Raw genomic sequence first — 16,107 nt, 5'->3', positions numbered from 1 at the left:
GCTCCGGGGATCCCAGAGATCCTCCCGGCAGCTGCTTTGCTCCCTTTTTGACATTCTTGCTCATCAACTCCACGGGAAAGGGTGACTGAGGTGGGATGATGCCTAAAAGCCACCAGGAAGACCGAGGCCTTCAAAGCAAAGGGCTTGTATAGGTGTCATGTGTGCACCTCTGCAAAAATAATGTATATTAATAATTGCAATGCTGTAGCTTGGAGGGGAGCACTCGTTCCTCTGGGCTACTTCACACCCCCTTCCCCGTGTCACTGGCAGGAGGCCAAGTGACCGCTATTGCAGGCACATCCTGCTGAAACCCAGGGAAGAAACCGCTGTGGAAAATCTCCAGCAGGAAATCTTCTGCTGAGGCCAATGAGGCTGAAGCCACAGTCCCTTCAGAAGCAAACTTGCTCCAACGTGGCCTTACCATGGCTGCAGTCCCCCCAAGCGTGTACCTGCTCTGTCGTGGGCTTATCCATGGCCACACGCTTTGAGGTGCTCCAGCATGACCTTGGGCACAGCCACTGATGCTTCAAGGTGTACCTGCTGCAGCACGGGCTTATCCACTGCCACAGACAATTCGAGGTGCGACTTCTCCCCGGGCCACAACTCCTTCAGAGGTATTCCTGCTGCAGCACAGACATAACCACAGCCACTGACACTTCAAGACATGCCTGCTCCCACGTGGACTCGTCCCCGGGTCACAGTCCCTTCGCCTCGAGTTCACACTGGAGCTCCAGCCCGTCCAGTGCAGCAGCACAGAACAGCAGCGATGCCCTGGCCATCGGCCAGCCCAGGCACTTGGCCATTGATGCTATCGTAATGTTCCCAGGCACAGTGGAGTGAGGTGATCGGCAGCACAGCACGCGGTGAAAGCAAAAAGCAGCCGCTAACAAGCACTACGATATACAGTGAGGCAGGCAAGCCCCACGGCAAGCACAGGAACCGGACAATTAATAACTTAAAGGGCAATAACACTATAGATTTGATCTAGCACATTCCAGTCAAGCCTGTTATCTCAAACCCTTCAAGCCCCACACTGGGCACCAAAAATGGCTGTTATGGTTTAACCCAGCAGGTGTAAGCCCCACACGGCTGCTCGCTCCCCCCACAGTGGGATGGGGGAGAGAATCAGAAGGGTAAAAGTGAGAAAACTCCTGGGTTGAGATAAAGCCAGTTGAACAGGGAAAGCAAAGGCCACGTGCACCAGCACAGCAAGCCAAGGAGTCCCTTCACCCCTCCCCGTGGGCAGGCGGGTGCTCAGCCACCCCCAGCACAGCAGGGCTCCATGGCGTGTAGCGGCGACTGGGGAAGGCAAACGCCATCGCTGGCAACGTCCCCCCTTCCCCGTCCTTCCCCCAGCTCCGCGTGCTGGGCATGGCGCCGTGCGGTGTGGGACAGCCCTGGGGTCGGTTGGGGTCACTGTCCCGGCCGTGTCCCCTCCCAGCCCCTTGTGCCCCCCAGCCCCTCGCTGGAGGGGTGGGGTGAGGGGCAGGAAAGGCCTTGGCTCTGCACAAGCCCTGCTCAGCGGGAACGGAACCATCCCTGGGCTATCGGCGCTGTTGCCAGCACAAATCCAAACCACAGCCCCATACCAGCTTCTGTGGAGGAAATGAGCTCTGGCCCAGCCAAAACCAGCACAGGCTGGGAACTGGGGCAGCCCCAAGAAGGCAGCGGTGATCCTCGCCTGCCTGCTGAGGGTACAAAAATGCTTCTGGGTTGCCCAAATGTGAGGCTGCGCAGGCTTTCCCGCTTCCCCCCAAACCTTGAATATTGAACTGGAAAACCACTGGTGGGGTTGCAGAGCCCCGTGCTCTGCTCGGGCTTGGTTTTTGTTTGAGCACCTGCTTCTGCATTTATCTCTGAGTGAAACTTCTCATTTTTTGGTGTGGTGTCGCCCACTTGTTATTGTAATGCAACAGTTTGACACCTTGAGCAATGTACAAATTAAGATGTCTGATGGTTCGCTTAGTCCTCATTAGCAGGAACAGCTGTTTATAATATCCTAGAAATTTTAACTCCAGGCAAAAAGAAAATAAGAAGCCTGGGGAGGCAGGCGGCAGGAGGAATTTGGGGGTTGGTTTTCTTTTTTAGGATGCTTCCAAGGTGGCAAGTGCTGCATCCTGAGAGTGGCTGCCTGACCCCTCCAAAAAAATTCCTGGTGAGCCCAGCTCTTCTAAGTGCTGGCCCAGGAGGGGAGCCTCACCTGGGGCAGCGTTTCCCTGTCCTCTAGAGACATTTAGCTCAGGGGGGTGTCCAAAAATCCTGCTAGTGCTCACCATGGGCTGGGCAGGTGAGTGGCTTGGCCAGATTTGGGGTGAGAAAAGTGCTTTCCCCATGGCCCACAGGGTCCCTGGAGCAGGGATGCGCTTGGGATACTGATGGAGCTTGGCAATGAGCCCTCCTCTGCCCTTGGTTTTGCTGCCTCTATGCTTTATATAATTTCCCCCCAATTTTAGCCTTTTGGGTACTAACATTGTGTCCAAATGTCCCAAGGGAACAAATCAGGCGGGATCACAGAGCCTCAGTGGCCTCTAGTGGCTGTGGGACAAAGAGCCCGGGGCTGGGGGACCTGCATCCCCCCAAACAAGCAACAGTTTGGGTCGATGCCATGAGAAGACCTTCTCCCGGGGCGGAACCCAAAGCATGAGGAAACTAAGCAAAAAAAAGTCCTGAGCCCACATTTGTTGGGGGGGCACCCGGCAGGAGGGTGCTGCACCCTGCATCCCCCCTGGTCGGCCCCATTGCCCGCAGCTCTCTGGGTTTTTCCTCATTCTTATGTTAAAAGGTGGGGGGGGAAAGAGGAGTTTTTCTGCAGGACAAAATTTCCTTCATGTTTTCATCCATTTTCCATTTTGTGAAAGCATATTTTATGTTGGTCCCTCCACAATATAAAACATTATGGACGCAGTTGAAAACAGCAGTGGCTTTAAGCGAATGGATCAAAAGGGGTTTGATACAAAACTGGTCGTTTTAATGGTATCTTCCCCACTGAAGGTCACTAAAACTGCCCCCTTCTGAATAATCGTGATTTGTTTTTTTCAACAAGAGGAAAGACTGACCCAATTTTTCCCCCCCCCCACCAAAACTGCAGTGTTTGGGGGTGGGATGGAGCGTCCCTGCCCCGGACATGCTGCTCTGTGAGCTCTTGTCCCTCCTTGCTCCCCCCACGATAAATAAATCACTTTGCAGGGGAGCGCTGGCCTAGTTTAACGTGCCCTAGTTTTGGTGAAAAAGAATATTTTGGGCGGTCGCTAGATGGGCATCCTTCTGGGGAAGCGCTTTTGGGGGGTCGTCTGCTCCCCTGTGCTCTGCTTTGTCCTGGCTGTAACCCACTGCTCTCGATTTTTGGGGTGTTTTTTCCCTGGCTGATTGCAAACCACCCCGGAGATGTGGGAAATGAGCGGCGGGGGCAGCGATGCAGCCCCAAAATGGGCGTCCATCGCACTGAGCCCCCCAGAGCTGGTATCATCCCCAGGGGACTAACGCGATGCAAAGGGCTGATGCCGCGATTGCTGCAGGGATTTAAAGCCTGCAGAAAATGAGCGGCTTTAGAGATGGATAAAAATACCCCCCCCAGCTCTTAGGCGTAAGGGGCCGGGGTTGGCTTTGCTGGGGGGAGCAAGTGTTTCAGCACCTTCCCTCAATGCTGAAATCCCCAGGGAAATGGGATTAAAGCACGTGTTTGGGCGCGGGAGTGGGATTTTGCAAGCGCTCTGGGTGCCACTGGACCTTTGCACCTCGCTCATCCCTCCAGCACCCTGCTTCTTCCAAAGGTGCCAAGTTTCCTTCAGTAAATAAACCTGCAAACAGCTTTTTTTGGTTTTTTTTTTTTTCCCTCCTCCTTTTCCCACCACTGCCAAAACAAGCAGCCCATATGGGCCAGGGTTGGGTGGGTTTTTTTGCAGTTTCCATGGGGATTTGGCGCTGGAGCTGCTGGGTGCCGGCTCCCTGGGGTGGGGGGGTTTCCTGCGGTCCCCGTAACCGGAGCCCAGCAGTGGCACCAGGCTCCCTGCCCGGCCCCGGCATCTCCCGGCCAAGGTCACCGGGGAGACCGTAGGCAGCCGGCCGCCTGCGTTGGGCCATCTGTTAAATAATGTATGCAATAAATTCCTGCCCTGCGGCCAGCTTAATCCTTAAATCCTCCTTCAGAATATCATCTTCCAGCAATGCAAGGCTGGGGGATCCCCGGCTCGGTCTCTTGGCCACATCTTTCCCCACCATCCACCCTGCAACCCTCTCTTCTCGCCCCTCCATCCCGCATCCTCCCTGTAAGCGAGCTCGCCGGCTCGCCGGGCTCTCCTGCTCCATTATTTATGTGCTGTGCATGAAAGATGCATATAAAAGAGCGGTTTATAATTTAGCAGAATCTCCTCTTCTTTCAGCTCCCTTCCCCCTCGTGCTTCGGGCTTTCTCCGGTTCATCCCTGGCTTCTCCCAGGTGTCAAAGGTGTTTTGGGGGGGCTCCTGGGGCTGTGCATGGACCCCATCCCCGGAGCACCTGCTCTGGGGGGTTTGAGTGCTCCGGGGTTTTTTGATGCACGGGAGAAAGCAGGCAGTTGCGTCTGGCAGACCCGTCAATGAGGTTTTTCATGCAAAAATAAGGGCTTTTTGGTAAACCTAATTAACCAGGTGCTGGTGGCCGCATCCAGCCCATGGTTATGTGTTTTATGAGCCACCCAGCGCTGCCACCTCTGCCGATGCGGGATGCTCTGCTCCTCTGTGGGCTGTGTCTGCTCCCCCAAAGCCGCTGGCTTGCCAGCAGATTCTAGCTGGGGCAAAAACCATTAGACTGGGGGGAAAAAAAAACCTAGCGTGGGCCCATCTCATGCTTTGCAGGTGCATCGGGTCACCCAGAAGAGAAAATCCTGGGGCTGAAGGGTTGGTGGTGTCCTCTGAGTCCAGCCCACTGGGCTGCGACCGCGGGGCTGAACCTGCTGGGAAAAAATTAAAAGAATTGGGGATTTTTCAGGAAAGCAAATTAGCAAATCTCCCCACTCCATCCTGGACTCATGAGGGCCTGCGTGGTTTAAAATGGAGAAATAGCAGAGGTGCTGGGGAGGGGAGCGTTGCACAGACTCTAGCAGCCCTGGCACCCCAAAAATGGGGAGGGGTGGGCAGCGCCGGCACCCCCTGTCCCACCCCAAATTAATCAGTGTGTGCTCTCCCCCCCCCCAGGCCATCGCTGTGCGGATCAGCGCCAGCCCTGCTCAGCAGCGTGCTGCTTTTATTGCAATATATTATTTTCTTTGCAATAAAACCCTGTCCCGGGGACCCGTTTCCCCTGGCGTGATTTTCTTCCCCCGGCACAAAGGTTTGCCCGTGCCCTCGGTCGCGCCGGCGGGGAGCGGTAACAGCTCTCATTAACGCCGCCCCGCTCCCGGGCAATGATTAACGGCAGCGGTCGCGGGGAATCGGCCGGGAGTTGGGTTTGGTGGGGACGGAGGTGCTGCTGGGATGAAAATCCCCGTTTTCCACAGGTTTTCCCAGCAGTGAGGGCGACAGACGCTTTTTTGGGTCCCCATCCGCGTCCCCAGCGGATGCTTTTGGGACCTCACGTTGAATTTTTCCATGAAATTCGTGCCCCAGAGGCATTTCCCCATTAAAAAAAAAATCCCATAAATAAATATTAATTATAATTAATTATTCAGGGCACAGCATGACCCTGGTCATGGCGGGGCTGTGCCGGAGAGTGGCGAGGTTTTCCTTGGCTATTTTTGGCGTTATTTAGGTGGATGGGGAGGGATGCGCTCGGCACTGGGCCCCGGCACCACGCGGGAAAGCACGGCAGATCCGCATTTATTTAATTTTTGTTTTCCATTTTGTTTCATTTTTCCTTTTTATTTGGACATTGCAGAAATAGCCCTGTGTAAGTGGATAAAAGTGCAACATACACAATATTTAAGAAAAGGAGGAAAGAAAACCTGCCTTGAGGTCTGTCAGAGTCGCAAACAGAAACAAGAAACCAAGCCCTCACACAAGAGGCGCTTTTTTTTTTCCCCTTTTTTTTTTATGCACATCATGCAAAATAGTTAAAAAGAAAGATTAGAAAAGAGAAGTCAAAGAAAACCCCACGAGAGATTGACCGAGCCCTAGAAAGAGCAGAAAGCCCCGAGTGCTGCTCGACCCAGGGAGGGAATCGCTGCCCTCCGGCATCTCCAAGTGTTTGGCACTCTTGTGATTACATTAGATATTTTTTTTATATATATTTTTAATACAGTCTATTAAAGAGAGGAAACTGCCACAATATAAGGGAAAAATAAAACAAATCAAGATCACCCACACTACAGACTGCATGGTGGTTAGAAAAGCCGAGCGTCCCCCCTACCCCCCCATACATATAAAATCTGTCCCTTTGCTCACAGCAGCCAAGAAGTACAAGCTTTAAAAAATAAACCAGCAATTCTTCCTCTAGGCCTTTCCTTTATAAAAGTTTTGTTTTTCCCCTCGAGAACCTTAAAACATGACTAAAATTAAATATATATATTATATCATTTTCCAACATCCAAAGACATCAACATTAAAAAAAAAAAAAATCATAAGGAAGGGGATAGCATGGTACATCCAAGTGCACGGATTCATTTTTGCAAGATTAAATAATGTAAACAAGGTGCCCGCTGGGAACGCCCCTGGCCGGGGGAGACCCCAGGGGCTGGCCCCCCATCTTTCGCTGCCCCCTTTCCTCTCATCCCCCGGATCTAGCGTGGTTCATCGGACCAAGAAAGGAAATCAGGAGTAATTCAGAGCCGCGGCGAGATGCCTCCGTTCATCCCTCGCGGCGGCAGGTTGGGCTTTTAGGGCGGGTGACTATATTTTTCCCCCAATTATTCTTTATTTATTTATGATTATTATTTTTTTATTCGCCGTTGGGCTCTGTCTCGCTCGCCGCCCTCCCCTCCGCGCGTCTCCTGGAGGGCAGGACGTGCTGCTGTGCGGTGGGGATTGCAGGCTGGCGAGGATGGCTCTCCAAGTGCTCGCTCGGCGCGGTCGCTGCGGTGTTGCGGGGCTTTTATTTTTTATTTTTTTTTGCCGATAACCTGTGCCGTTGTAAACCGACCCCCCCTGTCCCCCCCCGGCTTCAGCTGAGCGTCCCCGGGGAGGCTTTAAACACCGGGAGGGGCCTTTTCCGAGAGATTTTGCAGCACATCATCAATTCTATCATCTTCAATAACCACTGGAAAGCAGAAAAAAAACATAACCGTGATGAATATGCCGCTGTGCTCCCCCCGCCCAAGGTCACCTCGGGGTGCTGGACACCCTGGGGTGGGTTTGGGGGGGGTTCCCACAGCCCTGGTGCAGCCGGTGGCAAAGTCAGCACGGTGCCCTAGCCTCGCAGCCGGCACGGTGCCCCAGAGGCAAACCGATACCGTGGGCTCGATGCCCGACATCCCGCGGGGTACCCGGTACCGTACACCCTGGCACGGTGCCTGGTGCCCTGTCCCCAGGAATGGTCCCTTCTCCCCTGCACCCTGGGGATGGTCCTCAGGGGACGATGCCCTGTCCCCAGGGAAGGTACCTACGCCCCGGCAAAGCGCCTGGGGCACAGTGCCCTGTCCCTGGGGAAGGTCTCTTCTCCTCTACGCCCTGGGGATGGTCCCCAGGGGACGATGTCCTTCCCCCGGGTAAGGTCCCTCCTGCCCTACAGCCTGGGGATGGTCCGCAGGGGCGATGCCCTGGCCCCACGGAAGGTCCCTTCTCCTCTGCAGCCTGGGGATGGTCCCCAGGGCACAATGCCCTGTCCCCGGGGAAGCTCCCTCCTGCCCTACAGCCCGGGGAAGGTCCCCAGGGCGCGGTGCCCTGTCCTCAAGGAAGGTCCCTCCTGCCCTAGACCCCAGTAAAGCGCCCGGGGCGCAACGCCCTGTCCCTAAGGAGTGTCCCCGCAGCCCAGCACCCCGGCGGAGGTCCCCGGGGACGCGATGGCCGCCACTCCGCAGGGTCCCCGCCGCACCCCGCCCCGTCCCCGGGGATTCTCCCCGCATCCCGGGAAGGTCCCGCCGCCCCGTCCCCGGGGAAGGTCCCGCCGGCACCCACCTCTCTTGCTGCGGCCGATCTGCCCCAGCTTGGGCGGCCGCTTGCCCTGCCCGCCGGCGAGGAGGCCGTCGGGGCCGCGGAGGCGAACGGGGAAGGGCAGCTGCCCCACGGCCGCGTCCCCCGCCAGCTGCCCCTCGCCGTAGGGCGGCCCCTCCGACATGGGGGCGGCGGGGGGGGGCCCGCCGCCGCCGCCGCCCCCCGACAGCCTCCCGGGGCGCGGGGCCCGCGGGCCCGGGGCAGCGGCGCAGCGGGGCCCGGGGCGGCCGCCCCGTCACATCCCGGCCCGGCCCGGCGCTGCTGGCGGCTCCGCGGCGGCGGCTCCGGCGGCGGCTCCGGCGGCGGCGATAGAGGAGCGGGGGGCGGGACCGGGCGGGACGGGGCGGGAGCGGCACGGCCCCCGGCAGCGGCACCGCCCCCGGCGGGCTGCCCCACGCACCCCGGGGATCCCCGGGGCTGCCCCTCCGGCCTGCCCCGCGGCGTCCCCGCGGGGCCCCGCAACAGCCCCGGGAGCCCCGGAGCTGCCCCGCAGCCGCCTCCGGGGAGCCCCGAACTGCCCCAGAGCATCCCCAAGGAGCCCGGAGCTGCCCCGCAGCATCCCCACGGTGCCCCGCAGCGATCCCGGAGATGCTCCGCAACATCCCCGGGGAGCCCGGAGCTACCCCGCGACGTCCCCGGGGCGCCCCGCAGCACCCCCGGGGGGCCCGGAGCTGCCCCGCAGCCGCCTCTGGGGAGCATGAACTGCCCCGCAGCATCTCCAAGGAGCCCCAAACTGCCCCACAGCAGCCTCTGGGGAGCCTGAACTGACCCACAGCCACCTCTGGGGAGCCTGAACTGCCCCACAGCATCCCTAAGGAGCCCCAAACTGCCCCACAGCATCCCCATGGTGCCCCACAGCACCCCCGGCGGGGGCCGAAGCTGCCCTACATCAATCCTCATCTGCCTATGGGGAGATGGAGCTGCCCTGCTACATCCCCGGGGTGCCCTGCAGTATCCCTGGGGAGCCCAGAGCTGCCCCATGGCACCCCTCTGGAGCCTATGCTGCCCCACAGTATCCCTGTAGAGCCTGGAGCTGCCCCAGAGCAACCCTGAGCGAGCCCAGCCTGCCCCACAGCCACTCCTGGGGAGCTCAGACATGCTCCACAGCATCTCTGGGGAGCCTGGAGCTGCCCTATAGCAACCTCCAGTGAGTCCAGACTGCCTCACAGCACTTCTAGGGTGCCTGGAGCTGCCCCGCAGCTGCTTCTAGGGAGCCCTGAACTGACCCAGAGCATCCCCACGGAGCCTGGAGCTGCCCCACAGCATCCCCAGGGTGCCCTGCAGTGTCCATGGAGAGCCTGGAACTGCCCTAGAGCAACCCCCAGCGAGCCCAGCCAGCCCCACCGCCACCTCTGGGGAGCCCAGAGCTGCCCCACAGCATCCCTGGGGAGCATGGGCTCAGCCCCACATCTGCCCTGCAGAGCCCAGCAGAAATGAGCCATGCTGGGGCCTCTGGCGCTTTGTGGGGGGCTGCAAGGTGGGGGGGGTCAGTCTGGGCACACGTGGCTGTCGGTCCCCAGGACGTGTCCCTGCGCCAGCCTTTCCCGGGGGACTGTGGGAGGGCTTTTGGGTCGCTGCGAGCTTTCCATGCAGTGTTCCCCACGGCCTCACCCCAGCAGCACAGGCCATTGGGGTTATTTCCCAGCAAAGTAAGCCAGCCTGGGGAAGGAGTGATGGGAGGGCTGGGGCTACTGTTTTGAAGACTGTGGCTATGTGGTGGGGTTTAGGCAACCCTGGTGCATCCCCAGGAGTTGGGGGAACAGTGGGGCCAGCAGTAAAAAAAAAACAACCTGTTTGCGCAAGGCTGGGTGATGACATCTCTGCCAGCGGCTTTCTGCAGAAGTGGGAGCCTGGCTCGATTTAGGGCTGAGCAGTACGGGGACACAGGGAGGGCAGGGCGCCCCGCAATGCTGGGGCCCAGGCGCGCTGCTCCCATCTCCAAACCCCTCGCTTGCTGAAATCCTCAGCTCCGGGAGCCGTGCAAGCCCCTCTCCTGCACGCCCCCGAGCTGTCAGCGCCTTACATAAGGTTGCGTCTACGCCCGAGCTATCACGGGGGAAAAGCTTGAAAACAGGAGGCGAAAGGTACCGGGGAAGCACAGCCCCCCCAAAAGTGTATTTTTAGGTTTCGCGTGATGGCTGCGTTGCCCGGGGAAAACGCCAAGGCTTGGGGTCGCATCCTGCACCCGTCTGCCTGAGGCACGGTGACCTCCCCACTGTCCCCATGAGGGGACGAGGCTTTCTGGGGTGGTCAGTCAGCTGGGGAGGGAAAGGCAAAGCCTTGATACTGTACAGGTGGTAACGGCCAAAAAATAAAAAGCCTCTAAATATTACTTTTACAGCAGAAAATGGCTTTTAAGACAAGGAGTCAGGGGTCTCAGCTGGTCCAGAGTGTAAAATCCACGCTGTCAGGAAGACGGGAGCGGTCGATGCGTGATTTGACAGAGCTGATCCCTCAGGGAAAGTCTTGGGGGGTTTCTTGGGGTTTTTTTCCGTGCTGCACTTTGAGCCACTGATAAAAGGAGGTTTTATTTTTCTGGCAGCACCAGAAAAGCACGAAGGACAAGGCAGGGCGACGATAACCGTGGGACGAGGAGGGACGCCTCCACCAGAGAGCTGGATTCTGGCTTTTCCCACTGGGATTCTGGCTTCTCCCGCTGGCAGGCAGCGCACAGGCAGGCAGGCAGCTCCCTGCGGCGGGCAGCCACCGCCATCTACAGCCGGCGGGGCGGCCTGGATGCGGCCCTTCCCAGCGCTGGGGCTGCCCAAGGCCCCGCGCCTCGGCCCCGGCGGGGAAATTACACCGGTGGTTTCATGCCATGCAACTGCGGCGGCCTTCGGACGCTGCCCGGCCGGTCTAGTTAATGTTTAATGAGGAAATAACCCGTTTCCTTGTTAAATTCACTGTTTTTCTTGGCAGTCGATGGAAAACTCTTTCCTTTTAAACGCATCAGGGCAGGGGGACCCCCCGAGGGAGGGGGAGGCCGGCGGCTCTGCCTGCCTGCAAGTGTCGGACAGGGCGCGGGGTCTTTCCCCAGATCCTGGGGGCTGCTTCGGTCCCGGCGTTTTTGACTGTTCCTACTCCCAGCTCCCAAAACGGGGGCTCCCCCACTCCGCCCCTATGTTTCTTTAATTAAAAACTCCCCAGCAAATGTTAATTGAAGCACCACTTCGGGTACATTAACCCTCTCGGGTGCAGCAACTGTACGTGATTTATAGGAAAATGGTGGAGTCAGGGAAGGGAATGTTCTTTTCCTGCGTGCAAGTTTAGGGGCTTGGTACCGCCTGCGTTACGTACAAGGGGACAGTGGTGACCGGCGTCAGACTGGGTGCAGAGGGACTAGATCCTACCCCCCTTACCCCACCCTCCATCCCTGCTCCGGGCAATATACATTCCTCCGGTGTTTCAGACACCCCAGGGAGTGCAGAGGGGCAGCAGATCCCGCCACCCCCCCTCAGGGTCATATAAGGATCCAAGACAAACACGCTTTTCATCCTATTTATTCCTTGACACCCCATTTCCTACCCCAGCTCAAGCCACAGCCTTTTCTCCTCCCCGATCTCGCATCCTGGCGTGACACAGTCACAAACTGATTTTGCGGATGATCACAAAATTACGTGTGTTCGCCCAAACCCCCGCACGAGCTCTCCGAAAGCCCACCCCGCTCCGTCGGTCCCCGGAGCCAGGGGGCAGCGTCACCGGAATTCTGCAGCCCCAAAGAAGCTGTAACACAGCTTTCCCCCCACCCTCCCCCCAGGGTTATCGTAAAGGACCGCAGGCTCAGCAAACCACGATGCAAACCCCAAGAGTCCGACTCTTAACAGAAGGGTTTGAAGCTGCATCTCCCGGCTAAGCGCTGCGCCCTTTGCGAGGGCTCCTCGTCTCCCGCCCCGAAAACCTCCGGTGCGTGATGTGAGCCCCAATGAGCTGGATCGTCGCCTTTTAAGCCCTGGCTCTGCGCCCCAGTCGAAGCACCCGCTCACTCAAGCTCCCTCCCCTTCCCCGAAATCAACCACCCAAGCAGCGAGGCGAGAAAACGCCTTTGCGAGAGGCGGTTTTAACGCCAAAAGCTCCCCCCCCCTCAGCCACAGAAGTTTAACTGTTGTATAAAGGAACCACCCTGGAGATGGGCTGCCTGCAGATTGGGCACCTTTTGGGTTCGGGGAGAGCCCGGTAGCACTCAGTGCAAGAGCAAACGTGCCCGCACTCCAGGAAAACGCAGGATTTGGTGTTGCCCAAGCAGATGACGCAGGCGTTTTTGAGTGTTTCGCCACCCTTGACGTTCATTTCATGCATCAGGCGCTCCTGGGCCTGCCGCAATTCATCCTGCATTTGTTTGAGATGCTGCCTCTCTCGGTGATGCCGGTATTGCTTCCGTAGGACGAAGAAGAGGATGGCACAGGTGGCAAAACCAAAAACGACGGTCAGGATTTTCCAGAACCGGACGTTTGATTCTTGTTTCTGCAGCAAGGAGTCGAAATCCATAGCGCTCAGGTAGTAGGGCATGCCCTGCTTCGGGGGCTGCAGCTTGATCGTGGTGTTATCCAGGACGAGCTCTCCCACCCCCGTCAGCGCCGTGCCCACCCTCAGCATCTGCTCCGTCTCCTGAATGCCCTTTGGGCGCTCTCCGCTGATGTAGTGGCCGATGACGTCGGTGAAGGACTGGACGGAGGGATGGAATTTCTCATACACCGTCTCCAGGCTGAGCTCGGCGGCGTCCAGCGGCTTCATCACCCGGACGGCGACGCCGGCGCCTTCCTCCTGAGAGACCAGGTCGAAGGGGGTGGTGTTGGTTCTCTGGTGGATGATCTTCTCGTAGTCGTTCCTGGGGAAGGAGAAGGGGATAAAGCAAACGCCAGCGTTAGCACTTCCCCCGAGGCCGGCAGGGAAACACCACCTGGGCTGACCTGCCCTTTTTGGGTGCTGCCAGCTGTCGCCTGCCCTGAGCAAAGTTTGTCTGGGTGGGACTCACTGGAGAGCAGCGCTTCTCCCCTCGTGGCACCACACAGGCGCACATGAGGCCCTCTGCCTTCACCTCAGCCCTTCCGCAGTCCCTGCAGAACCAGCGTGGGCTTCTACCATCACTGGGAGAGCGCTTCGGCCCACCTAATTCCCCCTCATCTCCCCACGGCGTTCCTGGCTGCCAGAAACCGCCCTGTGAGGAGAAGCGTTGTCTGTCACACACACAAATTTGATAAGCGTTATGCAATTAGCCGAGGCTTGAGGTGCGTCACCGTGCTCTCGTTTCAGCAGCTCTCGTGGGCCAGGCTGCTCTCGGGACCATCCTCAGGTCCCCTGGGTGCGGGTATTGCCCAAATCCAACCGAATTTTTTGTTTCAAAGGTGTCATTTTTCTCAGGAAATACTGTCCTGTGGCCACCTCCACAACAATATCACGGGGCTGCTGATAAACACTCTGCCCGCATTGGGTTACCCTACCCAACTCATCTTCTCATCTTCTACAGCCCCCATATGAAGCCTGAAAACAGCCGAACATGCCCCTTTTTGGCAGCTGGAACTGTGGGGTCCTGGTCTGGGGCACCTTGGGTCACTTTGGCCACGCCTGAAGTCACTTTAGCACGTCAGGCTCTCCAAGGGCACCTTGGCCTGTCTGAAAGCCAGATGTTTGTGGGCACTGGGCACGTACCAGAGGTGGGTTGTTCGGTTCCACACCATCTTATGCTCCTGCAGCGTCAGCCTCTGAACGACGCCCTTGCAGTTCTCCACAAACTGGCTGCTCAGGGTCTCCTTAACGGACCGCACCACGCCTGAAAGACAAATCCAAAGCATGTGAGGTGCTTCTTAATTTTCTGCTCCATTTCTTATTGCATACAGTGATCGTGGGCGGTATCTGAACACAACGAGGGGGCTGAAGAGCCGAGGGCTCATGTTTTGAGCCATCAGGACACACAGTGACGGCCTGAGGTGGGGAGATGTGCTGAAGGGAGCAAAACTGCGAGGCTGGGGACAAACCTCACCGTCTGAGGGGGCAGCTGGGGTGAGGATCACAGAATCACAGAATCATTAAGGTTGGAAAAGACCTCTGGGATCATCAAGTCCAACCCCCAGCCCAACACCCCCAGGCCTCCTAGACTATGTCCCTCAGCACCTCATCTACACAGTTTTTGAACACCCCCAGGGATGGTGACTCCCCCACCTCTCTGGGCAGCCTGTACCAGTGCCTGACTGCTCTTACAGTAAAGGTATTTTCCCTAATACCCAATCTAAACATCCCCTGACGCAGCTTGAGGCCGCTTCCTCTCATCCTATTGCTTGTTACTTGGGAGAAGAGGCTAACCCCCACCTTACTACAGCCTCCTTCTCCCCTCAGCCTCTTCTTTTCCAGGCTAAACCTCCCCCAGCTCCCCCAGCCGCTCCCCAGCACACTTGTGCTCCAGACCCTGCCCCAGCCCCGCTGCCCTTCTCTGGACACGCTCCAGCCTCACAAGGCCCTTCTTGTCCCGAGGGGCCCAAACCTGAGCCCAGCATTCGAGGTGGGGCCTCCCCAGGGCCGAGCACAGGGGCCCCATCCCTGCCCGGCTCCTGCTGGCCACACCAGTGCTGACACAAGCCCGGGGGCTGGTGGCCTCCTTGGCCACCCGGGCACTGCTGGCTCATGCCCAGCCAGCTGTCAGCCAGCACCCCCAGGGCCTTCTCCGCCGGGCACTTCCCAGCCCCTCTGCCCCGGGCCTGGGGCGCTGCCTGGGGTTGGGGTGACCCAAGGGCAGGGCCCAGCACTGGGCCTTGTTAAACCTCACACACTTGGCCTCGGCCCATCGATGCAGCCTGTGCAGGTCCCTCTGCAGAGCCTTCCTGCCCTCGAGCAGATCAACACTCCTGCCCAACTTGGTGTCATCTGCAAACTTACTGAGGGTCCACTCGACGATCCCCTTGTCCAGATCATTATTAAGGATATTAAACAAGACTGGCCCCAACACTGAGCCCTGGGGAACCCCACTTGTGACCGGCTGCCAACTGGATTGAGGTCCCTTCACCACAACTCTCTGGGCTCAGCCATCCAGCCAGTTTTTTACCCAGTGAAGGGCCTGCCTATCTAAGCCATGAGCAGCTGTTTTCTCTAGGAGGATGCTGTGGGAAATGGTGTCAAAGGTTTTACCAAAATCTAGGCAGACAACATCCACAGCCTTCCCCTCATCTACCAGGCAGGTCACCTGGTCATAGAAGGAGATCAGGTTGGCCAGGCAGGACCTGCCTTTCATGAAGCCATGCTGGTTGGGCCTGATCCCCTGGTTGTCCTGTACATGCCTGGTGAGCTCCCTCAAGATGTATCACTCTGTGATCTTCCCCGGTACCGTGGTCAGGCTGACTGGCCTGTAGATCCTCAGATCCTCTTTCTGGCCCCTCTTGTAGATGGGTGCCACATTTGCTAACCTCCAGTCAACCGGGGCTCCCCTGGTTAGCCGGGGCTGCTGATAAATGATAGAGCATGGCTCGGTGAGCACTCCCGCCAGCTCCTTCAGTACCCCTGGGTGCTCCCGGAAGGACACGCCCCCATCGCCCCCGCTATGGGCCCTGCCCTACCTTCAATGACAGCGTAGGGGACACAGCGCCCCGGCGCCTCCAGCAGCACGGCCCGCAGGTCTCCGTCCAGCCGGACCCTCCTGGCGCCCTGCGGGGAGGAAACGGAGGCCGCGGTTCAGCCGACGGGACCAGGCCGCGGGCCGGGCCGGGGCCCCCGCGGCCGCCCGGAGCCCCCTCGCACCCACCTCCAGGCCGCGGGCGACGCGAGCCTTCTGCCGGTAGAGGGAGTAGACCAGGGCGGTGATAGCGGTGCTGGCGGCCAGCAGCACGGCCTGCGCGGCCGAGGGCCGCCCGCCGCCCTCCATGGCCGCCGCCGCCCCGCCGTTACCCTGGCAACCTCCCGCCGCCGCTGGCGCTCAGTGATGACGCCACCCGCGGCGCTCTGGTGGGCTACATTGAGACCATAGAGTCGCGGTCCGCCACGGCCGCTCCGGTGGGGGGTGTTCAACCCCTGAACTCCCCCAAAGCCCCGTTAGGGGGACGGGGGACCCCGAGCGTCAGCCTAC

General features: G+C 58.7%; 2 protein-coding genes across 2 annotated transcripts; both read right to left on the bottom strand.

The window, feature by feature from the left end:
* Positions 1-7,000: 7,000 nt before the first annotated feature.
* CAMK2N1 (calcium/calmodulin dependent protein kinase II inhibitor 1) lies at positions 7,001-8,366 on the bottom strand. The gene is made up of 2 exons (XM_064470178.1): positions 8,025-8,366; positions 7,001-7,167 (listed from the first exon to the last, which is right to left on the bottom strand). Exons 1-2 carry the CDS (start codon positions 8,182-8,184, stop codon positions 7,097-7,099), a joined length of 231 nt encoding a protein of 76 aa, XP_064326248.1. The 5' UTR covers positions 8,185-8,366; the 3' UTR covers positions 7,001-7,096.
* Positions 8,367-11,544: 3,178 nt separating this feature from the next.
* Positions 11,545-15,958, bottom strand: MUL1 (mitochondrial E3 ubiquitin protein ligase 1). Its single transcript, XM_064470187.1, has 4 exons — positions 15,787-15,958; positions 15,602-15,689; positions 13,707-13,827; positions 11,545-12,885 (listed from the first exon to the last, which is right to left on the bottom strand). Exons 1-4 carry the CDS (start codon positions 15,904-15,906, stop codon positions 12,156-12,158), a joined length of 1,059 nt encoding a protein of 352 aa, XP_064326257.1. The 5' UTR covers positions 15,907-15,958; the 3' UTR covers positions 11,545-12,155.
* Positions 15,959-16,107: the final 149 nt, after the last annotated feature.

This window comes from Phalacrocorax carbo, chromosome 20 (genome assembly GCF_963921805.1).
Source record: "Phalacrocorax carbo chromosome 20, bPhaCar2.1, whole genome shotgun sequence".
NCBI lineage: Eukaryota > Metazoa > Chordata > Aves > Suliformes > Phalacrocoracidae > Phalacrocorax > Phalacrocorax carbo.
This window is presented reverse-complemented; position numbering and strand designations above follow the sequence as displayed.